Below are 26,097 nucleotides of genomic sequence, written 5' to 3'. Positions count from 1 at the left end.
TTTTACTTAATACTAAATCAATTTTGTTATTTAAAGATAACATACCTTGTTTTAATGTTGTTCGAGTTTTTATTTACTTTTTTTAATTATTCCGACCTAAAAAAAAATTATAAAGAACTTTTTAGCTGCTTAAAATTCTAATCTATTGTTCTACTAATATGTACTTATATAAATAATTTTGCTAAAACTGAATAGAAGCTTTAGGGAATTGTTTTATGCTAGAAGAATATTACTTTACAAGATAAAATTTTAAGATTGATTTTTGCGCATTTTACATAATACAAAAAATAATCAGGAATTTTGATGCTTACAACATAAAAAATTTATTTTTTTTTGAATTCAAATATTTTTTTTTACATTTCTAAATGACACTTATTGTCGTGCTTACTTGAATTATAAAAGTTCAAAAATGTTTATTTTAACTTGATTAATAAATATTCAAGTAAAATATCAGCACATTTTGTTTTGTGATTTACACAATAAACAAAAGTTATGAAAAAATTAACTACTTAATAAATTATCAAATAAGTTAAATCTGTTTAAACTTAAGTAGGTAAAAAAAACAAACAAAAATTTCTTAACTAGATGAAAAAATTTACTAACTTTACTAGGTGAAAGTTGAAACAACTATTCTGCCTATTATAAATGATAAAAAATACGTCAATCATAACTAAAAAATGACGGTTTAATTCAAGCGTGTTTCAACGAAAACATAATTGATGTCAGACATGGTTGTAAACAGTTTAAGTTGTAAACTTATACAGCTTTAACATGCACTTTTGTTCATTGCTGTCTTTTTTTGAACTGTTTTCAGCTTAAAGTTTGTTCTTCTTTTTTTATAAAACCTATCTTTTTACTCGTTTGATCACAATACATAACAAAATTTTATATTTTACTTGAATATTTTGTCATATTATTGTCTTCAATTCATTGTAATTAAATATTTTTAATTTTAAAAAAATTATAAAGTAATGATCGTTAAAAAGTTGTGTTTTTAGTTTAGTGTACTTAAAAACATTACAACTTTATTTTATGTCAGTTATTATTTAAGTACTGCTTAATTACCGGAATATATATAACTGTGTTAAACTAAAATAAATAAAAAATTAGAAATTTGTAAAAAAATCATAATTAATTAAAATGGTCCGCCTAGAAAGGAGAAATGTTCGATTTAATTACAAAAAATTTCTTAGAGATCTTGGCGTTAGTTCGTTTATTTTAATATTTCTATAAGCTACTAATGGATACTATATATATTAGAAGGTGTAAAATAGTTGTACATAGTCAACACTAAGTTTATATTTTTTTAATTTTTCGAAAAAAAAATGCTAATGAATAACAAAAAGTATTTTATTATAATTTATTGATAAATTTTTAATAAGTATGATGACATAATTATTTTTTTACTTTCTTTTGCAATTGTACTTTTATATTATTCAAAATAAGTATAAAAGTAATAGATGATTAAAGTTCTAATGTTAATAAACTTTTTTTTTCAATAGTTTATATATTATACTTACCATAATAAACAAAATTGTCTACTATCTTTTTCGATACTAGTTCACTAAATTTTGTTATAGAAATATGAATGAAAGTGTTCGGAAAATTTACTTAAAAGGAAATAAGTTTATTTTTTGTCATTTTGTTTTGTTAATATAGTTTATTAAATAAAGCTTTGAGTGACACAATTAAATTTAACAAAATTTGTCGAAGAAGTATTTTGCAAACTTTCAATTTTAAATATATTACAAGGTTTAAGTAATAAAACATGCGTGTTTCCAAAACATTATAACCGTATAACATCACTTTCAAACGTTATTTATGTAACGTGTATGAGAGGCTTTTACAACTCTTATATAGATGGTTTCAAACTTTTAGAAGAATTTTGTCGGCTTATTTGAAAAAATATTCTAAAATCATGGTTTAACAACTATAAAAAAATAAGAAATACAGTTTTAAAACAATATTTGTTCTTACAAATTATTCGATATCTTTCACTAGCTCGATAAGCTTACCTTAACAACAAGTTTACTTAAGAATTGAAAAAGTAATTCTTTATAATTTGTTATACTACTTTTTTTCTTTTTTTTTCAGGAATTTTTTTACTTATATAACAACAAAAATTTTCAAAACAAAATATTGTATAGAAAAATTATTGAATATTACAGACCAATAAAAATAAGTTTGTCGTATATACCATAATAAATATTTTATACATGAGAATTATTAATATTTCAGATAATGTCATCGATATTTGGAGCAGCCAATCTAGCTGCTTGTGCATATCAAACTTACCATATCTACTATGGAAGTCTTTATAGTATTACAACAGAAGGGAGAATGAACATGACTTCTATTTTCTTTATTTTGATTGGAGGAGCCCTTAGTAGTATTGTTAGTTTCTGTTACTAGTACAAGAGTTAACTATACTTAGTTTGAAATAGAAGTGACTTTTCGTATTAGATGTTATTTATTACTTTTTAAAAGGTTTTTAAAGAGAATGAATTCTTTATCAAATACTTTAACAGTGAACATTTATATTCAAGTACAGTTTTTAAGTATAAAAAGTTTATTTTAACAAATTACAAAAGATTTTAAACACATCACTGTATAAAATTTATACTTTAAAGTTTTAACAGATGGATGAATAATTTAAACTTTTATTAGTGAATCATATGATGTAGTTTTAATAAATAGTAAATAGAATAGTACTGTAAATAAATGAAGTTTTACTTTTTAAATATAAATTTATTTTCTAAAACGTTTATTTTATGAATTAAATTTAAAACTTTAAAAAAAAACTACATAAGATGTTTTAAAAAAGTTTAATCTTCAAAGACTTTAGTGGTTTTAAAAATTTAGCGCTAAGCAGAAGAACTAACATATTGTGGTTTCTTTGAACTATTGTGTATTTTTGTACAAACAAATTTCTAACGTTTATTTAAGGAACTATAAATTAAGAGCATATATATAAGCTTATGCAACATTCTTATTGGAAATGTTTTAAGTAAATTATATTACATATTAAGTAAACAGATTAAAAAAATAAACTTTTACGAATTATAGAAACTAAACTTAGTAGTTTTAAAACGCTTATAAATTAGTAGCTGGCTTTGTAAAATGTTTAATCGGTATAAAACAAAACATTTGATTTACCAGGATCAAATAAGATTAATCTAACTCTTAAAATACAAATATATTACAATACTTTTATAGATGCTAGCAGCTTCAATTTGGGCAATCGAACTTAAACCTAAACCAGAAAGAGCTAGAGTTAATGTTAGTTAAAATTTTACTTTCAGTATTTCAAAGTTTCATCTATATTTGATTTAATATTTTTTTTTTTAGAAATTACAACCAGTTTTGAAGAATAGTTTTTACTATATAACGAATAAGTTCCTTTTAACTTTTAACTATACTAACCAAAATTTATTTTGTTTATAAAAAAAAGTTTTTCTTTTAAACCATATAGTTAAATCAGGATAGAAAATGACTAAAGTTGTTTGCTTAAAATATATTATAAAACATTAAGGTATGTTGTAAGACTTTGCAAAAAAAAAACACTGAAAAAAAAGTAAAGTTGTGTGGGTGGTTCAGAAACAACAATAAACAAACAAAAAATGTAAACAAACATTTTAAAAAAAGTTATAAACTACTGATTTATTTAGTTAATTCTAAGCTTTGTATCTGAAAACACTTGTACACACTTGTGGTTTTGTGTATCTAAAAAATATATATTGTCTGTTCTTGTTTGTAAATATATTTTTCAATTAAGTGTTTTATAAATCAAGTTATTTATTAAACTATATGCAAGCTACAACCGTTAGTAACATATTAGTGAATCCCTTGAGATTTTTATGTTGAATGCAGTTTGTTGTTTATATGCAGTTGTTTGTTTATTTATTCCACGTTATAGCATACATTTAAGTAAACAGCCACTGAAAATTTTAATACAACTATAAATTTTGCTGTTTTTAATAGTAGTCTAAACACACTAGGTAAATAAAACTATACATATAATACCAAAAAAAATAAATGTAAAGGAGGATACAATTGTTTATTATGTCACGTAATTTATGTCTTTGTAATTGACTTCTTATTAAGCTACTAGTTAGGGATATATTTTCATATATTACTTACAGCTAACAATTGTTGTATGCTTGTCTTAGTTTAAATAATTACTTGCTGTTTATAAGTTTATACCTTTGACTTGTTTTAATTGGCGGAAAATGATTTGTTTTTAATAATAATTTTATACTGTTAAAATCACAAAACATCAATATGTGTTTGAGATTTTACTTTATATTTTTTAACAAAACCATATTAGTTTTAATTGTTGAAAATATTCTCCTCTAATAGTTTTAATGTTTGATAGAAAATTGTTAGTCAGTCGGCGGACTTTTTTATATTAAAACGTACAAGTTTTTAGTAAAAGCAGCAATATATTATTATTATTTTAATATAGCGACATCATGTTTAACTTTGGTTAAATAACTAACGATGGTTTATTTTAAAGTTGTTAGAGACAATTAAAAATGTAAATTTCAAAAAAACTGGTTAAAATTATTACAAACTACTAAAAAAGTATAGTTTTTAATGTAAAGAAAGTTTTCTAAAATAATTTGAATTTTTTATTTCTTTAGAAAATGAATTATTAGTTTATTGAATTGTGAATTGACTAAAAAAAACAATCTACTAAAAATATATGTTATAAGATCCTCAGTAAAAATAACCGTTTTACACAAAAAGAAAAAATGCTTATATTATATAGTTAACTAATTGTAAGTTTAAAATCATTGTTAATGTTATATTATATATATAATTATGTTAGATATAAAATGTAAAGTTGGTTATTTTAAAATATATTTTAAAAGTATTATTAACTAACTATAAATGTACCTCAAAAAAAGTTTTTTTTTTACAGCTTAATAGTGTATCTAAAATGTAAAAGTATAATTAAGAATATCTATTCATAACTGATGATTTTTATACTTTTATTTTACTATGTTGAATAGATTTACATTAGTAGCCAAATAATAAATTAAAATATAAAAGTTTGTTCTAATATTACTTACAGCTGAATAGCTACTGCTGCCTGATTTGCATAATAACGACAGTTCAACTTCTAGTTTATATATTTGATTGTGTCCTCATTTCATTTAAACCTTACACATTTTGGACTTCCTTGTCAACTACCTGGACCACATTTCTTGTCACTTTGAGATTTTACGGGTGCAAGGGAGTCAGCGAACCCTATCGGAGAAGGGGATTTAATGTTAGTTGCACTAAAATGGCTTTTTTTGTTTTTTAAGATATCTTAAACAGTCTAGTACAAGTAGTAGATGTTTAAACACGTATTTAGTTAGAATGAAATGCCTTAAAGTAACTTTTCTACATATTATTGTTTAAAGTACTATTTAGTTTGTATAAAAAAATAACTGAGTCAATATGTTGTCAGTAGAAATATAACAACTTGTACAAGTTTTTCTTTTATTTTTATAATTTTTCATCCAAGTGTTTTAAACTTTGTTTACAAACCCGAAATACAACGTAATTATTAATAAATGCAGTACTTAAAAGTTAATTACTACACTATGTTTTTTAATTCTTCATGAATTATTTTAGTTTTGTTTTTGATTATAAAGGTTATTTTTAGGATCTCGTTTTTATTTCGATCATATAGTTTCTAAAAATATTTAAATACTTTTCAATGGTTTAAGTTATGTAGTTTCAACATAAAAAAATTAAACACTTGTAAAATTTTAACTTAAGTTTTATAATTGATACTTTTAAATAATTAGTACTCATTTATAATAAATTATTTAGAAAAAAGTTTTTCAAGTAGTCATATTTCTTAAGTAGATCAAACGTTTTGTTGTAAAAAATTATAACTCATAGTTTAAAATGTTTATGAAACATTAAAGCGCAAGAGCATCTAGATCTGGAGCTTAATTAAAGCTTAATAATTCTAAAAACTGTTACAAACTATTGTATTTATAATTTAAACTTTTTTAATCTAAAGGTTATCATTAAATTTTAAGTGCTAGTAATGATTAATATTAATTTCCGACGAGATATAAAATCGCGATTCTGTTTAATAAAAAGCTATTGAAAATAAACTTTTTTGTTTTGGTAGATTTATTGTTTTGAAAGGTTTATCGCTTGAGATAAAATATCTTTGAAAGGTTGATTTTTTTCTATTTAGAAACATTTCACTTGTGCATATACTGAACTTAAAATAAACTGAAAATTAAAAAAAATTTTTGCTCTGACCTTATTTAACTTTCTTACTTACAACAAACGTTAAACTTAATTAAGTCATGCTCATGTAAAAATTTCTGAGTTATATTCTTTTGAGATGTTTTTGTTTTTCTCGTTGTTTTTGTCTGAAACGTTGGAACCTCTTGAACTTAAGTGCTTTACTATTAATCTTGATATGAAAAATTTCCTTGAAGTTCATAAAATTTTTAATTAAGTGGTTTAATTTTTATAAACAAGCCTAAATGTTATACAAGTACTATTTAGTAAGCAAAATTTTAAATGTAAAACTTAATAATTTTAACATTAAAAAACACATTAAATTTCTTCAACTTTTCAGTTCAAAAAGTTTATGATTAAAAACTTACTTTCAAATTTTGTCCCTTAACAAAAATTAACTACAACTATATTTGTTAAATTTACATTACTAACAGATCTAAAAATTATTGTTCAATAACATTTTGTACTGTACATTATAAAACGTGTTATATTTTGTAGAAAATAAATTTTCAAGTTTTGTATGTAATTACACTCATTTTAAGAATTTCATAAAAATAAATAATTCAAAATTGTTCAATTTTGAACATAACATATTGAAACCAGTTCTTTGAACAAATTATTTCAAAGCTGTAATTTTTTTTTGAATTTTACGTTATTTTATAGTTTAAAACTTCATCTGTTTTAAATAATTAAACAAAAAAATTAAACTTTTTATATTATTTTATAAAATTTAAACACTGAAAACAACTTAATATTTGTTTGAATTTTTTTTGATTTATTATTTGTTTAGTAGTTTATAAATTTTTAAATATTTCTTATTTTTCGTCATACAAAATACAATGATTACAAACTTTAAAAAAGTATAACTGAAGTAATAATAAATAACACTTCAACTTGTAGAACGAAAAAAAATATATACGAACTTTATACAGGTTAAGTATATTTCAAATACTTTTATGTAAGTACCTTAAAGTTTTCATTCTATAACATGATGAACTAATCTTTTAGAAATTTCATAAGCTCTATTAATTTTCTATATAATATGTAGATATCTTTTGAACTAAACAACTATTTATAATTTGAATACAAATTTGTGGTATAGTTTGTTTCAAAGACACTTAAGTTAAAGTGGATTACAAAGTTGTTTAATTTGTTTGATGTCGAGTATTCCTCTCATTAAACTTATTTAAACTTGAAAACTATTTCTTACTTCGTATAAGTTTAAATTATTTTTAGTTGGTTTGTTATTTTACATCACATTAAACAATATAAAAAAACTTAAAAACTTAAAATTATTAAAAGGTTATAAAATTAAGGTTTTAATATACTAATAGTTTAAAATAAAAATTTTTTTAAACATAACTTTCAATACATACTTAATTTTAGTTTTATCTTCTTAATTTAAATCAAGTTTCTAAAAATAAAACTAGTTGTTATTATTTTTTAATATGTATAACATCTTAGGAAAGTTTTTAATTGAGCATAACATACTTTAATTCAAATTTAAACTACAAAGTTAACTCATAAAACATTTTCTTCTTAAAATAAACTCTTTATCTTTTTGTATGTAATACTTGTAGTCCTGGACAAAACATTAAAATGTATGCAAGTGCGACTTTTAGGCTGACTTATACACGATAACCGAAAAGTTCTTCGTGCACTAGGTTCTAGAAACAAATATTTTGAGAACATGTTTCTTGGTCGTTCAATAAACAATCTAGTTTAATATTTCACTAGTTTTCAAAGTTTTTTTACCAAGATAAAAATAATGTTAGCTCTAAAGTAAAACTAATATAACTTTGAATATTTATATTCTGATCTTATCAGATCATCCGTTTTTATTTAGATAAAGTTTGTTTGAAAACAAGATAAAAAATTAAATTACGTATAAATTGGTTTTAATCTGTATAAATGTTTCTTCTTGATAAAGTCTGTATTAGTTTTTGTTTTTAGATAAAATAAATTATGCTATAAAGTATTAAAAACAATAACAATTTATACAAAAACAAAAGTTTAGAAAATTAAACTATTGTTTGAAACTTTAAGTAACTTTAATTAAACAAAAAACGAAACTAAAAGTATGTAGAGTTTTTATTAGTAAGTTGAAAAATATTTTTCTAATGTCTTTAAAAAGTGTATTAATCAACAACTCCCATATTTAGCGTATTAAATAATAACCGAATTTAAAACTTTTAATAAAAAAATAATATTTTTCCGATGTTTAATTGCTTACAAAAACACTTTAAACTTGTTTTTAAAGTATAGTTTATTAACCGACAAAAAAAAACTCAAAATACTTTGTCCTAGGACCTGGTGTACGAAAAAACCATTTAACGCACAACACTCGGATATCTTTTAACGTTTTCCAGATCTTGTGAAAACCAGTATACCTTGTGAAAAAAAAGTATTTTATTAAACACCAGTAAAAAATAAGACATAAGTGGTTTTAGTTGTTCAAACTAACTATTAAACTTAGCAGGTTTTAGGTGCACATCATTAAAAAGTTACTTTATTGTTTTAAACTTCTTAACTATGTTTTAAATAAGTGGATTATAATCTAAACTATTGAACGATTTAAAATGAACTAACATTACCTGTTAATGTGTTTTCTTTTCGAATGGCTTTTAAAATTTTATAAGCTGAGAAATAAAGAAATAGTTTTATGCATACGAAACTATCCATAAAACTTGTATAATTTATACAAAGTTGTGTTATATTCTAAAATTAGTAGTAACAAAACTTAGTTTTCGAAAAAAAAGTAAGACTTGTATAATGTTTTATTACAGATACTTTTTTTTGTAGTGTGCACTAGTGAACATGTTTATTTATAAGATAAGAATGACAATTATAAAATAAATTTAGAATAAAATAAAATTAGAAAGTTGTACATGTAAGTTTTGATGTTGCTGTTTGTAAGCATAAGGTTGTTTGAACAATTTTTTTTGACTATACAAATAATTAAATATTTTTTTTTCACAACAAAATAAATTTCAAGTTGACAAAATATTTTTTATCACAAAGTTTTAGGTTTTACTTTTTTTTTTGCACACTGGTGTAATTATTCTATTTTCAGTTTTAATATAAAACTATTTTAAGTTTATATGAGCTTTGAATTTATATTTCACTTTGGTATTAAGGTAAAGTTAATTTAAATATAGCTGTAAATAAGGCAGCAAAATAAGTTCAACATAACAACAATAAACACTACGTTATAATAAAAACATTTGTACCTTTTGTTCTACGAAATCTTTTTACGTTATTTGTCTTATGATTCATCAAATTGTGTTATTGAAACTGTTGTGATAAAATACTTTAGCATATAAGGCTAATGTATTGTCTGTTATTTTAGAATATTATGGTTTTAAACTAAAATTTTACATTTATTCAGGAACAATTTTTTAATAAAACTTTAATTTTAAAAGTCTGTTTACTCTTTTGTTCATTCGTTTTTAATTCATAAAAACAAATAATTCTAGGTATTGTTTTCCAAATATTTTAAAAACTTTAAACATTTTACATAAAAAAGGGAGTCTTAATTTTTGCTTTTAGAACATGTTTAACTTTAAACCTAAAATAAGAATTGTACTTATAGTTTAGCAATGTATTAAAACATTCAACAAGTTTATTTTAAAGAGAATATAAATAAATTGTTTCTGATAAAACGTAAAACTGTTGACTTTGTTTAATAGAATAAAACAAACATTTTATAAAATTCACGAATTTGTTTTAAAATAAAACTATTTGGACAAATATATAAAGACAGATATCTTTTGGTTTTTTAAAACACAAAATAAGTTTTATGCTTTCAGCGGTTACCACGTAAGATTATTTAAATCTAAACTTAGAGTTTAATTACAAATTTATTGGTTAAAAAAAAAACCTTATAAAACAATGTTTCATTCAATTAAAAGAATTAATGAGGTCATCAGTTTTAATATTATCTGATTTAAATAGAATTTTTTAAAAATTAGTAGCAAAAACAATGTTTAAAAATTAACTTGTAATACCAAAGTTGGAAAATACTGACTTATTTGATTAGTTTGAAAAAAGAATATTTGAGGGTTTTTATATAATTTTAAAGTGTTGTTTTTGTTATTCTAACTTTAAAAAAAACAGTTTTTGGTCGAAAAAAAATCTTTATCAATAATTCGACATTACTAAAATTACTAAATATTTTTATTTGTACATATTTTTTATAACTTTTTTATAATTTTTACAGTCCACAAGATATATTCATACAAGTGATAGATATTTGTATCCAAATATGGACGAAATTTTAGGTTTGTTTTGTTTTTTCATTGTATTAATATAAACTCGATGTTTACTTTGATTTGTATGTAGATAAGATCTTGTAAGTGTAAAAGTTAGACTATAAGTATATCATACAAGACTAATGATAGTAATCAAACACGTTTAAAATAAAAACGCATTTTTTATTTTCCTAACTGTTTTAATAAGTTTTTAAACATCTTAACTCATAGACTTTGTTAGTTAATATTTCTTTTAGTGAAAACTAAATACTCGTTTTGCTTGGATTAAACATTGATCTGATTCCTTTACATAGGATTAAACACTTTGTAAGCAATTATAAAAACGTTGAATGATAAAAAAAAAGTAGTAATTTCTAAAAACGTAAACCAAACAACTAGAAATTTATTACTGCTTAAACTGATTGTAGTAATTATAAACTTGTTTGGAGTTTAATTGGTGGATATTGTCTTGCATAAACCAAAACTTATTTTTATATTGATGTAATTATTGATGAGAAATTTACTTCTTAGTTATACTATAGAAAGCACAAAACTGTTATTCAAAAGTTTTATTTGCTATAAAAAGAAATTCTATGCATTTTTTTTAAGTTACTTTTAATCTGTTTTAAACTACTTTGTTTTTAAGTTTTGTTCTACTTTTAAACTTTATATATTTTAAGTTAAAGTAAATAGAAGTAAATAACTACGAAGTAAATACTTTGTAAGAGATTGTGGAAGACAACTAATAAAATACAAATAGAAAAACAAACTTTTTAGTCTATTTAGTCATAATTAAGATCAAAATTTAGCAATAAAACAATAAATACATATTTTGAAAAAAGCAAGTTAAATAAACAAAACATTTCTGATTTATTATATAGCTTCATAAATTATTTTAGCTTTGGTAATTGAAATGACAGCTGAACTTCTGAATTTTTAAGTTTTAATTAAAGTTGTTTCCGTAAGTAATAAAAAAAATGTCTTTGATATTTTAATTCATGTTCGTGTACAATAAAGTAAACAAATCTAAAAATAAAGTAAAATTTCCAAAAAGTTTAAGCTTCCGTCATGCTTACATTCAAAAGTTAATTTACGAAAAAAAAGTCATTAGTTCACAGTTTTGTGAATTAGCATTTAAACTTATAAATAAAACACAGGGATTTAATTAGTGTCGTTTACTACTTCCAATAATATACAATAGCAAATCGTAAAAAAGTTTAAATGTTTTACAGTATACAGTATACTTGTGTGTATTACATTACAACAGATATAAAATTTTGCTTTAAATAACTTATTTTACAGAGTACAACAGAAATAATAGAGAAGATGACATTCCTACTTACGAAGAACTTATTCTTCAAGATCGTTTAAACAAAAATAAAGATGTAATATCAACAACAAGCGATTCGTCTTGTGATAGTGGCCCTCCTCCCCCTAAATATGAAGATATTGTTTGAATGTTGAATAAATTTTGAGGGAAATAACGAGTGTTGTCCATGGGGTGTGGAGAAGATAAAAAAATTGAGTATAGACAACAATAAACTATATATATTTTATAAACTATATTATCTATGTATCTTATTCACTGATTTTTTACTTTTTAATAATTTTCAAAATAAATCTAAATAACCATTTCTCATAATTTAAAAAAATTAGCTTTTTAGTGACAGTAACTGTTTTCATTATATCTGCTTGTTATATATGACATAGTTTGTTTTTAATTTTTTAAATTCTAACATTCTTGTTTTGTTTTAGAACAAAACAGTAAAATTATTTTATCACATTTTTTAACTTTATACTTCATTTTCCTACTTACTAAAGTATACAGAAAAAAATTTTAAAGACAAAATATTTTAATTGAAAACAAAAATCTACATTGAATTTTTTCAATAGATTTATATCTAAAATTGTTATATACATTGCAGTCGAATTAGTAGTTTTAGAAACTAGAGTTACTTAAGTTTCTTGTTTAATACATTTCATATACTTTTTTATTAATAAATTGTTTAGTAAATAAAGTACACTTTAGCAGCAGTTTACTTATAAATATATTGAAATTATTAACAAAATAAACAGATTTACGTATTATTTACAGTTCAACAAGATTCAGTTATATGATAACGTAGTTTTTATGATGGCGTAATAATAAAATGATATTTCAATTGACACCTTAGTATCAAATTGCATCAATTATAAGATTATAAAGATTATTTTACAAAAAAAAAGGTTATATACGTGTGTTTAAAAAAGTAGAGGGTTGTTTTACATCTCTTATATTAAAGAACCAAAGAATAATGTAAGATTTGAACAACGTTTTTAAAAAATACAGTAAACTGCATATGGCATCTAAAGTTAACTTTTTACAAGTACTTATAAAAACTTATATGTTTTCACTGTCTTTATAGATATCTATGTTTTTAATGAATTATACTTCAACAAATACTCCTCTTCTATCAAATTAGCTTATCACTTGAGAATCAGTTCACTTAATTAATACAAATAACAAACGTATAAAGATTTAATTGATACAGTTCTTAGATAACTTCTATAGACACTAGCTCATGTAAAAATCCAACCAAAAACAAACAAAGTAACTTAAATGAAAACAACTTAACTTAAAAACTATAGTTAATTCAAAATGCTTTAGAACTATATAATACTATAAAAGAGTGCAAGCTAAAACAAACAGTGAAGTTTAGTCCTGTTATTTACATTTGTATACTTTTTGCATGCAACATAAAAAAAATTACAAATAAATTATTCAGAGATTCTTTCTACAATTACAATGTAACAAACGAGCTTACTAATAAATATATATTTAAAAGAAAAAAAAAAGTATATAAAATGAGTAAGGATAAGCTTTTAAATTTAGCTTGTTAATAAAGTTTTATCATATTCCCAAATAAATAGATGTACCAATTACTGTGTACTTTAAATACAAAAAAACAGAGTTCTCAAAAGGATCTTTTATTAAGGATTAAAACCAAACTAAATCACTAAAATAAATGGCACATTGTTTCTCCCTATTGACATAGATAGTTACAATACACATTATTGAAATAGGTTATAGAAGTTAGAATAGAAAAACTATATTTAATAGTAAGTGAAAATACCGATGCCATTTATTTAAATTTACTTCTGGGTTACTTTTCATACTAACAAAGATAAATAACACAACTAATTGACGTATCATGTTGAAACACAAGTATTGTTTTAATAATGCCGACTACATGCACTTAGTTCAAATTTGCATACAAGTTGCTGAACCGTTTTGTTTGTACAGTATACGTATATTAAAGTTGTTATTAAAATGTACTCTTTTATTTCTGCATTTAATAATGGCGTTAACAACGTTTCTTGAAAACAATTTTGTGAAACCAATCTGTTCTTATTATTAACTATTGTTGTTTGTATTTAACAAAACTATACTTTTGTTTATCTACTTAAGCTTACATAGCTATAGGTATTATCAAATTTAAAAAGTAGTTTTGTATAAAATTTTTTAGCCTGTTAATATAACAGAAGTACAGCTTTTTAAACGCTATATTAGTTAATTAAAAAATTAAAAAATATCTATGATATGACCTGTCATAAATTCTCAATTCATAATTTACTTTGTGTAAAGCGTTAACTAAAGTAAGAAAGTATACTTTATATATTAAAAAATAGTTCAATGTTTTTAACTCAAATTTCTTAAACATGCATAACTTTCATCTTTTATTTTATAAAAATACTATCTTGTTAAAAGAGTTGAAAACTAGAAATTAGAGTATTCGATTTTAAATTTTACAAACTATAAAAGTAAAAATATATCATATTGCAAATTATGCAATTAGTAACTAATGTTGTAAAGATCTTTTATAGATTGTTATTTGAATAACTTTTTGTTAAGTTTATTTAGTTTTATACTATCAACGTTTTTTAATAAACATAAGAAACATTGTAAGTGATTTATGCACTAAAAAGTTTCGACAACTTTATTTATTTGATATTTACAACATTAAAAGCTTTGTTCTCTACTGTAAGTTAAATGATTAGTAGATAAAGCTTATTTTAAATAGAGACGTTAGAAAAAAAAAATTCAAAAAAAGAAAACTAGACAAAGCTATTTTTTAATGAGAACTACATCACATTTTACATGCGGAAGGTATGTAATTCAAATTTAGAATTAATTGAGCAGAAAACATCAAATTTCGCATCTAATTATATGCAATTTTTTTTTAATATTCTGTTTTTTCAAAAATTTTTAGCATTACAGTTTAGTCGTAAAACTGTGTTATATACATATATATATATATATCTATAAAAACTTTAAAGTATAGTTGTTAAACGTTTTATACATTTCGGTATTCATAGATTTTAAAATTTTCCTTTTCATAAGCTATTAAATTATGAATAAAACATTATATAAAAATCTTATGAATGTTTTGTAAGTCTTTATTTAAAAAATTTTTCATATTTCCAAAAAAACTAAAGCATTACACTTTGAATTCTTGTTTTTTTATAGAACAATTTTGAGCTTATTTCAAAGAAATATCGTTTTATGTTTTGAAACCACACATTAAACTTTATACATTAATGTTTGTTTTTAAGCTTTAGGCTTCGTTGCAGTTTATGCTGTAATCAAAAATTTTAAACATTTTGTTGATTATCTAACATATGTAACAATAAATTATTACAATTAAAATAAAACAAAGTATTTATTCGCTTTCTTATAACCTGTTTATGCTGGATACCAATATATTTTATCAAAATCATTATTTAACAGTATATTTGTGTAAAGTAACAAATAAATAAAATCTACTTGACTTTTGTTGTACAAATTAAGAAGTTTCGACAATCAAAAATTTGTATTTTGTTTTATTATCACTTTCATTATTTTATAAAAATTGAAAGCCAGTATTTGTATACAAAGGTTTGTTTGTAGCTTTTTTATATTTGAATAAAACTACATCTGACCTTGTTTTTAGTTCATTTCTACTGTATATATTATTGTATCATAAACAGTGTTGTTTGATTTAGTTTAAATATACTTGTAAGCAAAACAGAATAATTGTAAAATAATAAACAGATGTTAGATTACACTCTTGTTAAATATAATAAGCTCTGGTTTAATTTGTTATACGAACAAATTTTGAACTACTTAAACCTTTTTTTTTAAATTACAAGTGTTGAATTTAATACATACAAAGTTAAATTATTTTTATATATTTGTTATACTTGACATATTAATTGTAAACAAAACTTTATAAAAACTTTAATGCACGGCAGCTTAGTATTAGTTTTTTTATAAACTTTATTTTTGTGGTAAAAGTTATCGCTTTTGTACAAACGTTGTGTTGCATAATAATAGATACTTGGCTTTTACCTTATTTTATATAAAATTTTGTTTTGTAAATTTCAAAAAAAATTTAAATACTTTTCATCGTTTAGCAAACTTTATTACATAAATACATCGAATGTTCATAAGTATATTTAATTGTAGTTAAACTGATGTTATTACTGTTTTATGTAAGTATAGGCCATAATGATCATTAATAACATATTATAAAACTGTTTTTACCATTTTTTAAGTTTATTTTATTTATTTTATTCTTCCGGTTTTTGGTAATAGTTTGTAGTTTTTAACACATTAAAGTCATTTAATTATTTGTATTTATTTCTAATGCTGAGTTTTGGTTAACTTCAATCAAATTTAATATAAGTTTGCCGATATTATTTTCGAGCTTAATTTCAAGTTAAATTATAAATGTTAATTATCTAACAGAATAGATATTTAATGTTTCGATAAAATTAATATGTTCTTCCAATAAATACGTATGTTAAACCACCTATAGTGTTTATGATTACAATTAACATAAATTTAGTTTCTTATTAGATGTTAATGCAGTAAGACTAACATTTGTCATTAAAAATATATATTTTATTATATCAAATAATAAAAATTACTCCTTAAAGTAAAGATAGTTTAATCGTTTTGTTTTAGTATTTCACTTTCAGTTTATTAACTTTGTATCAAAGTATATACAGTAAAACAAATAGTTTAAGCCTAATCTATATTGACTACTTACTAGTAGATCGAGTGTAATATTACTTAAGAAAAATATATTGATTAAGAACCGAAATAAATATGCATTAAGTATTTTTTTTCTTCTAATGAATATGTACTAACAAATTCACTAAGAAAACTTTGAAGTCAAGAGATCTGTAAAATTAAGTTCAACATAATCTTTGTTAATGAATTTTTTTAAAACCTTAGTTGTTAATTATTTACTTATTTCTCTTATTCGAATAAAACTATTGACAAAAGTTCTCTATAAGTTTTTTTTTTTTTCTAACTTCTAACAATTACTTATGTTGTATTGATTATAAAAATATTTTTTAATATAAGATAAGCAACAAATTGTGTACTTCCATTTGTTTCCTTAATTTTGCCTATTTTTAAACTTTGAAAGCTTTAAAAAATTTACTAACTTTATTATCTCTTTTGTTAACAATTATATCAAATACTTGTAGTAACTATTTTTCATAATTAATTAACCTTCATTAATCGTATAGACACAATTTAAAAATTTTTTAACGTACTAAGTTTTTTAAAAAATACAACAAAAACATGTAAGATAGTTTTATCTGAATTTTTTAAAAGACTTTAAAAAATTGGTCAATTGGTGAATAAACTGTAAAAATTTGTAAATAAAAGATTTAACTTTTATACTTTCAACGTTATAACATAAAACAACAGTAAGCTTAGCTAACAATAATATGGAACACTAAAAATATTGCAAATGTGTTTAAAATAAGAAATAGATTCTAAAGTAAATAAAATTGAAAATAACTGTTTTACTTCAATACTGCTTGTGTTTTTTTAAGTTCTACTTATAATTAAAAAACAGTATCAATATAAAAATAATCGTTTTGGTTGTAAAAACAAACTTTGTAACAACCGTATTTAATTGTTATGATTCAAAATGATAAAGTCATAATTATTCAAATAACAGTTTTAGATTTTAAAAACACCAATTCTACAAAATGCATGGCTACATATAAAAAAATGTTTAATTATATGTTATATTTGTATCATAAAATGAAAAAATTAAAACAAAAACTTACAAGTCACAACTAAAAGTATAAAAAGTTTTTAATTATCAAACTCCCAAACTCTCTTGTCTATCGAACATTCAAAACTTTCATACAATTGAAATCCTCTCTTTTTCTTTATTCAACATTCAAACAATATCTTCATATTTAGGGGGAGGAGGTCCACTCTCACAAGACGACTCGCTTGTTATTGATATTACATCTTTATTTTGATTTAAACGATCTTGAAGAATAAGTTCTTCATAAGTAGGAATGTCATCTTCTCTATTATTTCTGTTGTACTCTGTAAAATATTTTAATTTGATATTTTGTTATTTTTTTAATATATACTAATTGAATTCAAACTTCCTAAGTACAAAAAAATGTAAAAGTTTTATTATAATTTAAAAGAAGTAGTTACGTATTAAGTTAAAACAAAGCAACTTTGCTTTACTTCTAAAAATTCAGAAAACTACTGTAGTTAGTTACATCAACACTTATTTAGCTTAAATATTTGTTCACAAACTTTTACTAGCTATCACATAATTAAAGATGTGGTGAAAACAGATTTAAGAAATAAATCAATTCAAGTTAAATATATAAAAATAAATATTGCAAAGTTTAGACAGTTACTAAGTTTCACCGATGATTATAAAAATAACTATTTCAAAAACAACATAACCAAAATTTAAACGAACTTATGAAAAGGTATTGTTTTTTTAAAGAAAATATTTACATCTAATAATGTTAAAAAAAGGTAATAAACTTTTCTGTTATATTTATCTCAAAATGTATACAGCAATCAAAGTTTAATAGTTAAGTTTATTACTATACTTAAATTATTTTATTTGAAATACAACTGAAACAAGTTAAAAACTATTTTTTTTAATACTTATCTCATCTAAATTAAATACTGATTTTCTATTCTTTTTTTTTCTACTTATAATATTAATTATTTTATTTCCCTACGCCTCCCCCCTAACAGACTATCTATTTATTTTTATCAATTTTGTGCAAAAATTTTATGTCTTATAAACAAACTTCTGGAAAGTCATTTAATTGGTTATATTTGCAGATGTGCATTTACTTTTTTTTTTGTATGTAATAAGTTACCGCCTTTTATATTAAACAAATAAGTCTAAACTTGTTTTTGAATTCTTTTTAATTTTTACTTTTTGGTTAGGTTTATCTTTTTATCTTAGTTATTGAATATAAATGTGTTTGTTTTTTTTTTCTTCCTGTGTGTCCTGTTTAAGTGGCTCAGATTTTTATACCTGAGTACAAAATTGCTTAATAAACATAATAATAATAATAAATGTTTTACACTAATATTTAGAACCTTTGACTTTTTTACTCTAATTTTGCATTTAACTCTGAGTTATGCGAGTAGAAAATCCATTAGTACTTACACAAACTACTTTAAACTTATATCTAACTTATATAATTAAGCTTAACATAAATTACAAGTTCAACAACTTTTAAAAACCACAATCAATGTTAACGACAACTTAATGCAATCCTGTTTCTAAAAATGTAAATATACTTTTCAAAGTGCTTAATCTTTGTAATAGCATTTACAAATTGTACATTTACAAAATAAGCAGTTGAAGGTTTAAAAAGCCGGAAAAAATCGTTTACTTTATTTAAAAGTTTACTTTATTAGTTAAATTTTTTTTATTGAATCATGAATAAGTTGATGAGTAAAGGCATAAGTAGATAAACATTTGCACTTAGTTGTCGTTAAACTTAAAAAAAAAACATTTTTCATTAAACGACTTTGCTGTAGAAGTTACATTAATATTTTTTATTTTGTTGAATGTTTTTATGTTTTATTAGTTTTAGATATTATTACCACATATTATATAAAATAAACAAACCTAATAGTACGTCCACGCTTGGATATAAGTATGTATCACTAGAATGAATGTATCTTGTAGACTGAAAAAAATAATAAGTTATATGAACAAATATATTTCACTAGTATAAATTTATCTTGTTGGCTGTAAACAACAACTTAAATAAACTTTTAGTAAAAAAGAAAGATTAAAGTTAACTAGTAGTTTTAGTAAATAGTTCATACTTGGTAAAAGTACACGGCTAGTTATTTTTAAAATTAAAGTAACCACTTTTATTTAGCTTAATTTTTCACAAAATAAATAAACATTTGCTTAATAAAACGTTATTTGTAGATAAATACTAAAAAGTATAGATTTTCAAATTAATAAATTTTTTATATTAATCGCTAGAACAATTAAATAGATTAATTTTGTATAAAACGAAACCCTGCAATAGAATTAAAACAATAAGAAGTTAGTCTATAAATGTTTTAACACTTTTTAAACCCATTTTATTTCTATGTCAGTTTTCGTTGCAGTTTAACGATAACAGCACTTAAAGAAAACATTGTATAAAGCTCTTATTAATTCATATCTGTTTATACTTTAGTGTATACTTTACAATTGCAATTTAAAAGTACATTAGAAAAATTAAAACGTTTTGAACTCGCTTTGGAAAAAATCGTACTAAAGATTTTTTAAGACTTTGCAAACAATCAACAAATAAAAATGAAAAAAATAATATCGTTTATAACTTTAAAACATAACTTACGTCATTTTTTTTACCCATAAAATCTTTTATATTTAATTAAGTTGAAAATTCAACTAGCTAGTTTGATACAATTCAAAAAACAAGTAATAACAACAAATAAATAATCTTATTAAACAATAACAATGGTTTTTGTTATAATTAACACTTAAAACGTAGTTAAAATTATCAAAAATTTCTTTGAAATATAATACAAAATTAAATTTTTGAACTATAACACAAACTTTGTCTTTTATCATAAATAAAAATAAAAATTAGATATAAAATTTTTTATAAATAGTTTTTATATAATATTATTTCTCTAATATTCTAATTTTGAAAATCGTGTTAAAATGGTTTTTGTTCAAAATTGTTGTATTTAATAACAAACACAATGCTTTTATAAATCAATATTCATATTCAACAATAGGTATTGTTCAATATGAATATTTTATATGGTTTAGGTGTTTGTTGTGCACATATTTCTATTCATTTTACATAAACCAGTTTGGTTACACAACAACAAATTTTACATTAATTATACATATTCAATTTTTTTGTGCTGGTTTAAAGTCGTTTGTCAAGGTAGTTCCATTAAACTTTAAAAAAAGTTGAAAATATTTAAAAAACTTACAACAACTAGTAAAGCAAACTGTTATAAATATGTAAATACACTCTAAACTAAATACACGCTTATTTCGTATTATAAGGTTTAATCAAGTTACAACAAAAGTTAAGTAGCTTAACACAAACTAATTTAAATAAGACACTTACAAGCACACATAAAACTCGAATAGTTTTAAATAATTTTAAACATATCTAAACATTATACCCATCATCAAAGCTTTATAATTCAACTTGAAAATTTGAGGTTTACCACAGTTGCATAACAACGTACAGAGAATTATAATATTAAAACTAATACTTAACCAAGCTTAACTAAGGCATAATAGAAGTTTAAAAAGATGATTTAACTATAGTTTTAAGCTATTTTTAATGTTTGCAATACTATATAAAAACCTTTTGTCTTTAAAAAATGACGTAACTTAGTTTAAACTAAAACAGTTTTTACCCAAAAATTAATAAATGTTTGTTTATTTTAATGCTTAAGTGTAAAAATTAGTAATATGATCATATGAATGAATAACAATTGGTACAAAACGACAAAAGAATTATTTACTTCTCTTTAATTTATATGTTTCTTATCGTGTAAAAAGCTTGAAAGCGTACTTTAACTCTATAAATATATTTAGTTCCTCATGATTTTTTTTTGTTATAAAACTACGATTAATAAGGAAAAACAACTATCTAATTATGATTAAACAACTGTTGAAGTATTTTAGCGCAAGTCTTTAACTTTTTTTTCTTTTTTTTAATTTTTTTACTTAAATTGAATTTATACTTTATTTGAAATTATTTTAAAGGTGTTGTTAAAGTAAGCAGCGATTTTTCAGGATAAGTAAGTTCATTTAAAATTATGACAAAGCACTTACGTTCAAGTGTTTAAAACATTACTTAGTAAACAAAAATACCAGGTTTCTTAAACATAACAAATCAATCACCTTAAAAGAATCTCAATAGTTTGTTGAAGAAATTACTGAACAAAAGTAAATTGTATTACAGTTATGTATACTATGATCAGGAAAGTTTAAACTAGCAAATTCTACTGAAGTATTTTTGTCATCAGTAATTATACAACATTTATAGTCAGTTATGTTGGAAAATTTTAATTAAAAAGACTAGCCGTTTAAAAAAATACAAGTTCGATTAGAACAAAGTTATGTCATCAGTTTTAATAAAAGTTAAAAATAAAATACAAATTATTAATACAAATACGACAAAATATTTCCTAAACGTTTTGATGAAAATATTTTTTGTTAACTTTGTTTGGTAGTTTAATTAAAGGTTAGCTCAGTAATCGTTAAAAAGCTTTTTATAGTACAACTGATGGTTACTTTTTATCAAAATTCTCGGATGTTAATCTTAATCATTAAAAAACATCATCTTAAACTTAAGATCAAAAAAATAGTTAATAAAGTAATGTATAGGTTTTCAATACTAAAATATATTACTTGTATAACATTTAGTATTCAAAAATGAAACATAGAACAAAAAAATCCTTCTTTAATATCTTAAAAAACAAAAAAAGCCATTTTAGTACAACTAACATTAAATCCCCTTCTCTGATAGGGTTCGCTGACTCCCTTGCACCCGTAAAACCTCAAAGTGACAAGAAATGTGGTCCAGGTAGTTGACAAGGAAGTCCAAAATGTGTAAGGTTTAAATGAAATGAGGACACAATCAAATATATAAACTAGAAGTTGAACTGTCGTTATTATGCAAATCAGGCAGCAGTAGCTATTCAGCTGTAAGTAATATTAGAATTGACAAACTTTTATATCTTTTGCATTTAAAGTTTATATTTCTATTTAAATTTATATATTATATAACTTTATATCTTGTTTTATACCTAATCTTCGTAATGCTACGTATAAAATCATAAATCTCTACTCAAAATATTTGTGTTGCAATAGTTCTATAAAGACAATAATTTTTTTAATTATAAGTGTTGCTTTTATACTGTTAGCATAAAACATTTAATATTATTGTCCCTTAGGCTAACTACTATACTTAAAAATGAACACTTAAAAGACATACGTATAGTTTTGAAAATTGTTACTATTCAAATTTTAATAGTAACTGTCAACTTCATTAATTTTTTTTGCAAACAGATAAATTTTATACAGATTATAAATACTTTAAAGGTAACATACTACAACTCTTTTAATTGTTTCAAACTAAAGTGTAAACATTTTTATTGTTGTTAAATATTTTCACTTAGAAAAAGTAGCTAAAAACTAAAAACTTCACAACATTTTTAAATCAAGTATGAACCTAAAAGCTAGTAAAAATGAATACCAAGAAAGAAAGCAAAACCAATTTTGTGTTACTAACTAACAACAACTTTTATTAGACACATATTAGGTTGCTTATACGAGTTTTGTACAATATTCTACTGTTTAACTAACTTTTATCTATTAAAGACCAAACCACTAGGGACAAAAATATTTAGTAGCGGTATTTGTTGTTGTTATAGACAAAGTTCAGTTAAGGTATTAATCAAGTTGATAAAACGAAAAATTTTTCATTTTGAGGTTTTAGTAGTAAAATTGTTCCTAACCATAGTTTTAAAATTTAAAAAAAAATACAAGTAATTCTAATCTGTTAAATATAAATGTTGAGTTAAAAAGTTCTTAGTATGCATTGTATAGATATTTAACATTTTTAGTTGTTAATAATTTTTTACTTTTGCTTAAGTAAAATATGGATACTTTATTAATGTTGTAAATCTTAGTAGTTGTGTAATTAATAACAAAACACAAATAAAAACATTATTTTTATGTTGTTGTGTTTTGTTTTTCTCAAAACAAAATTAGTTATTTCATATATTGAAATACAATGAAATTTAAACAAAGCACTATGTAAAAAACATAAAATTTCATCAGAAATTATTGCTATAATTAGAAACATTAATATAAAAAGTTAAAAATAAAAACTCAAAGTCTAGTTGTTTCATTTCAGTTATTTTAAGATTGAGAAAACACTTTTTATTAGTAAATTGTTAAGAAATTATAGTCCATCAACTATAATTTTTTTTAATTACTACATTAAAGTTACAATACATCAATATAAAAAATGCTAACATTATTTCTTGCTCTCTCTGGTTTAGGTTTGAGCTCGATTGCCCAAATCGAAGTTACTAACATCTGAAATATTTCAATAAAAATAATACAAGTAAACAAAATTAATTAAAAGTTTAAAAGAATAAGTTTATTATTAAAGACTAGTATTTCAATAAAATAAAATAAAAACTTAAAAAATTAATGGTTCTTTAATTATATAATAATGTTTTATAACATTTATATTTAGTGAATAGTATACTTTGATTTAAATAAAACTAAAAAGCTTTTTAAAAGCTTTTAACATTTATATAACTTACTACCTTATTATAAAATAAATATACTATTCAAAAGTATTAAAAAGTAGTATAGAACTATTGAAAAGTTTTATCAGACTTTTATTTCAGACTTTTAAATCTATTTAGTTGTTTGGAAACTTTATGTTTTCATATAAACTTTATTTACAAACAAAAGTTTATTTTACAAAAGGAATTTGTGGTTTCTTGTATCAACAAGAGTAAATTTGTTTGTATACAAACTTCTTTTTATAAAACTTCAAAGCGGAGTTGAAAAACTACAATTTATTAATAACTTTATTCTGAGCCTTCGCTCTAATTTTTCTTAGTTGAAACCGCTAAATATATGATTTAATAAACTTTGTATTAACTTTTAATTTTATTACACATTCTAAAATTTTCTTCTTATTGACAAATTTTGATTAAGAGGAACTAAGAACTTCATTATTTTATTTAGTCAATGAAAATGTTTTGTATTTAAGTTGAGTTTGTAGATAAACAGCTATTTACAACAAGTGCTTTTTAATTAAATTAAGATTGCTTACAATAATATTTTTTATTATAAAGCTTATTTATTATAAGTAAACATAAATGTTTTTCAAAAAATAAATTTTATTTTTTCTACAATTAAAGATTTTAAAACTTTGGAAAATTATTACAAAGGTTTTCTGGAAAGCATTTAAGAATTTAACAATTTCCTAGCTTAAAATTTCATTAACAAGGTTCTTTGATTTAAGTATGTTTGTATTATTAATATGTACAACACCGCAACTTGTAATACTTGTATTTAGAGTTGGTATACCAATATATTAAAACTAACAATACTACTAAGAGCTGCGCCAATTAAAATGAAGAAAATAGAAGTAATATTCATTTTCCCTTCTGTTTTTTCACTAAACAAATTTTCATGATAAAGATTGTAAATTTGATATCCACAAGCCGCCAAGTTGACTGCTCCAAATATCGATGACATTATCTGAAATATTAATTTGTTTTTCATATTGTTTTAGAAAGTAGCATTTTTAAATTTTAAAGACTAACATTTATCTACAATTTAAATGTTTTTAAAAATTTTGTTTACATTACATTTCATTTCATTTAAAATATTATAGAATTAAAATTTCAAAAACGCTTAGTGGTATTCACTTCGTATGCAAAATTTAAAAGTCACTTTGAGTTTTATATACTTAACTTAAGAAAAATAACAAAAAGTTATAAAGATAATTAGAAAAAAAGTTACTAACAATTTTTATTTTTATTTACGGAAAACAAAATATTGAACTTATATATTTTAGCTTATATCATGTTGAAAGTTCAATTAGTTTCTTAAAATTTTATTAAAATAAGTTTATTAAAAAATTTTGAAATTAAAGTTTTTTTGTATACAATATCACATTAAAAGTTTTATTTTATTCATAAGTTTTTTGTACATATGATAATTTTCTGGTTTTAAACAATAAAAAACCATTAACAAACAAACATAAAAGCATAAAAACTTATAGTTTGCAAATATTTTGTTACAAAAAACAAGTTATACTCATTAGTACATGTACTTAACTAATTCGAAAAGTTAAAGTAGCGCGAACAATTTATGATATTAAATGATTAAAATAAACAAACTAACGCCAAGATCTCTGAGAAATTTTTTGTAATTAAATCGAATATTTCTTCTCTCTGGGCGGACCATTCTAATTTAGTTAATGTTTATTTAATAAAATTTTCTAAGAAACTTTAAATTTTAAAAACATTTTTTTGTAATAGTTAATTTTTCTACGAACAAGGTCTTGTTTTAACCTATTGTAGTAGAGTAAGAGTTTATATAGTTTCTAGTATTATAAACTATATTTGAAAAGTTGTAAACAAAACTAAAATTTTATGTTAAGCAAAACACTTTATTTTATCTTAAAATTAAACAAAACATATTTTGAAATTTAGCTAAAAAATAGAAGCCAA

The 26,097-nt window shown here is 22.0% G+C and overlaps 2 protein-coding genes across 2 annotated transcripts; one reads left to right on the top strand and one right to left on the bottom strand.

The window, feature by feature from the left end:
• Positions 1-1,107: 1,107 nt before the first annotated feature.
• Positions 1,108-12,539, top strand: LOC145844261 (uncharacterized). Its single transcript, XM_082951642.1, has 6 exons — positions 1,108-1,203; positions 2,239-2,394; positions 3,217-3,279; positions 5,078-5,275; positions 10,478-10,538; positions 11,811-12,539. Exons 1-6 carry the CDS (start codon positions 1,141-1,143, stop codon positions 11,963-11,965), a joined length of 696 nt encoding a protein of 231 aa, XP_082807768.1. The 5' UTR covers positions 1,108-1,140; the 3' UTR covers positions 11,966-12,539.
• A 4,614-nt stretch (positions 12,540-17,153) lies between these two features.
• Positions 17,154-25,876, bottom strand: LOC145844314 (uncharacterized). Its single transcript, XM_082951705.1, has 6 exons — positions 25,769-25,876; positions 24,965-25,120; positions 23,873-23,935; positions 22,337-22,534; positions 19,463-19,523; positions 17,154-17,889 (listed from the first exon to the last, which is right to left on the bottom strand). The coding sequence occupies exons 1-6, from the start codon at positions 25,829-25,831 to the stop codon at positions 17,735-17,737; spliced, it is 696 nt and encodes a 231-aa protein (XP_082807831.1). The 5' UTR covers positions 25,832-25,876; the 3' UTR covers positions 17,154-17,734.
• Between the last annotated feature and the right edge of the window lie 221 nt (positions 25,877-26,097).

Source organism: Thalia democratica, chromosome 9 (genome assembly GCF_965202585.1).
Source record: "Thalia democratica chromosome 9, ktThaDemo2.hap1.1, whole genome shotgun sequence".
In the NCBI taxonomy this organism is placed as follows: domain Eukaryota; kingdom Metazoa; phylum Chordata; class Thaliacea; order Salpida; family Salpidae; genus Thalia; species Thalia democratica.
This window is presented reverse-complemented; position numbering and strand designations above follow the sequence as displayed.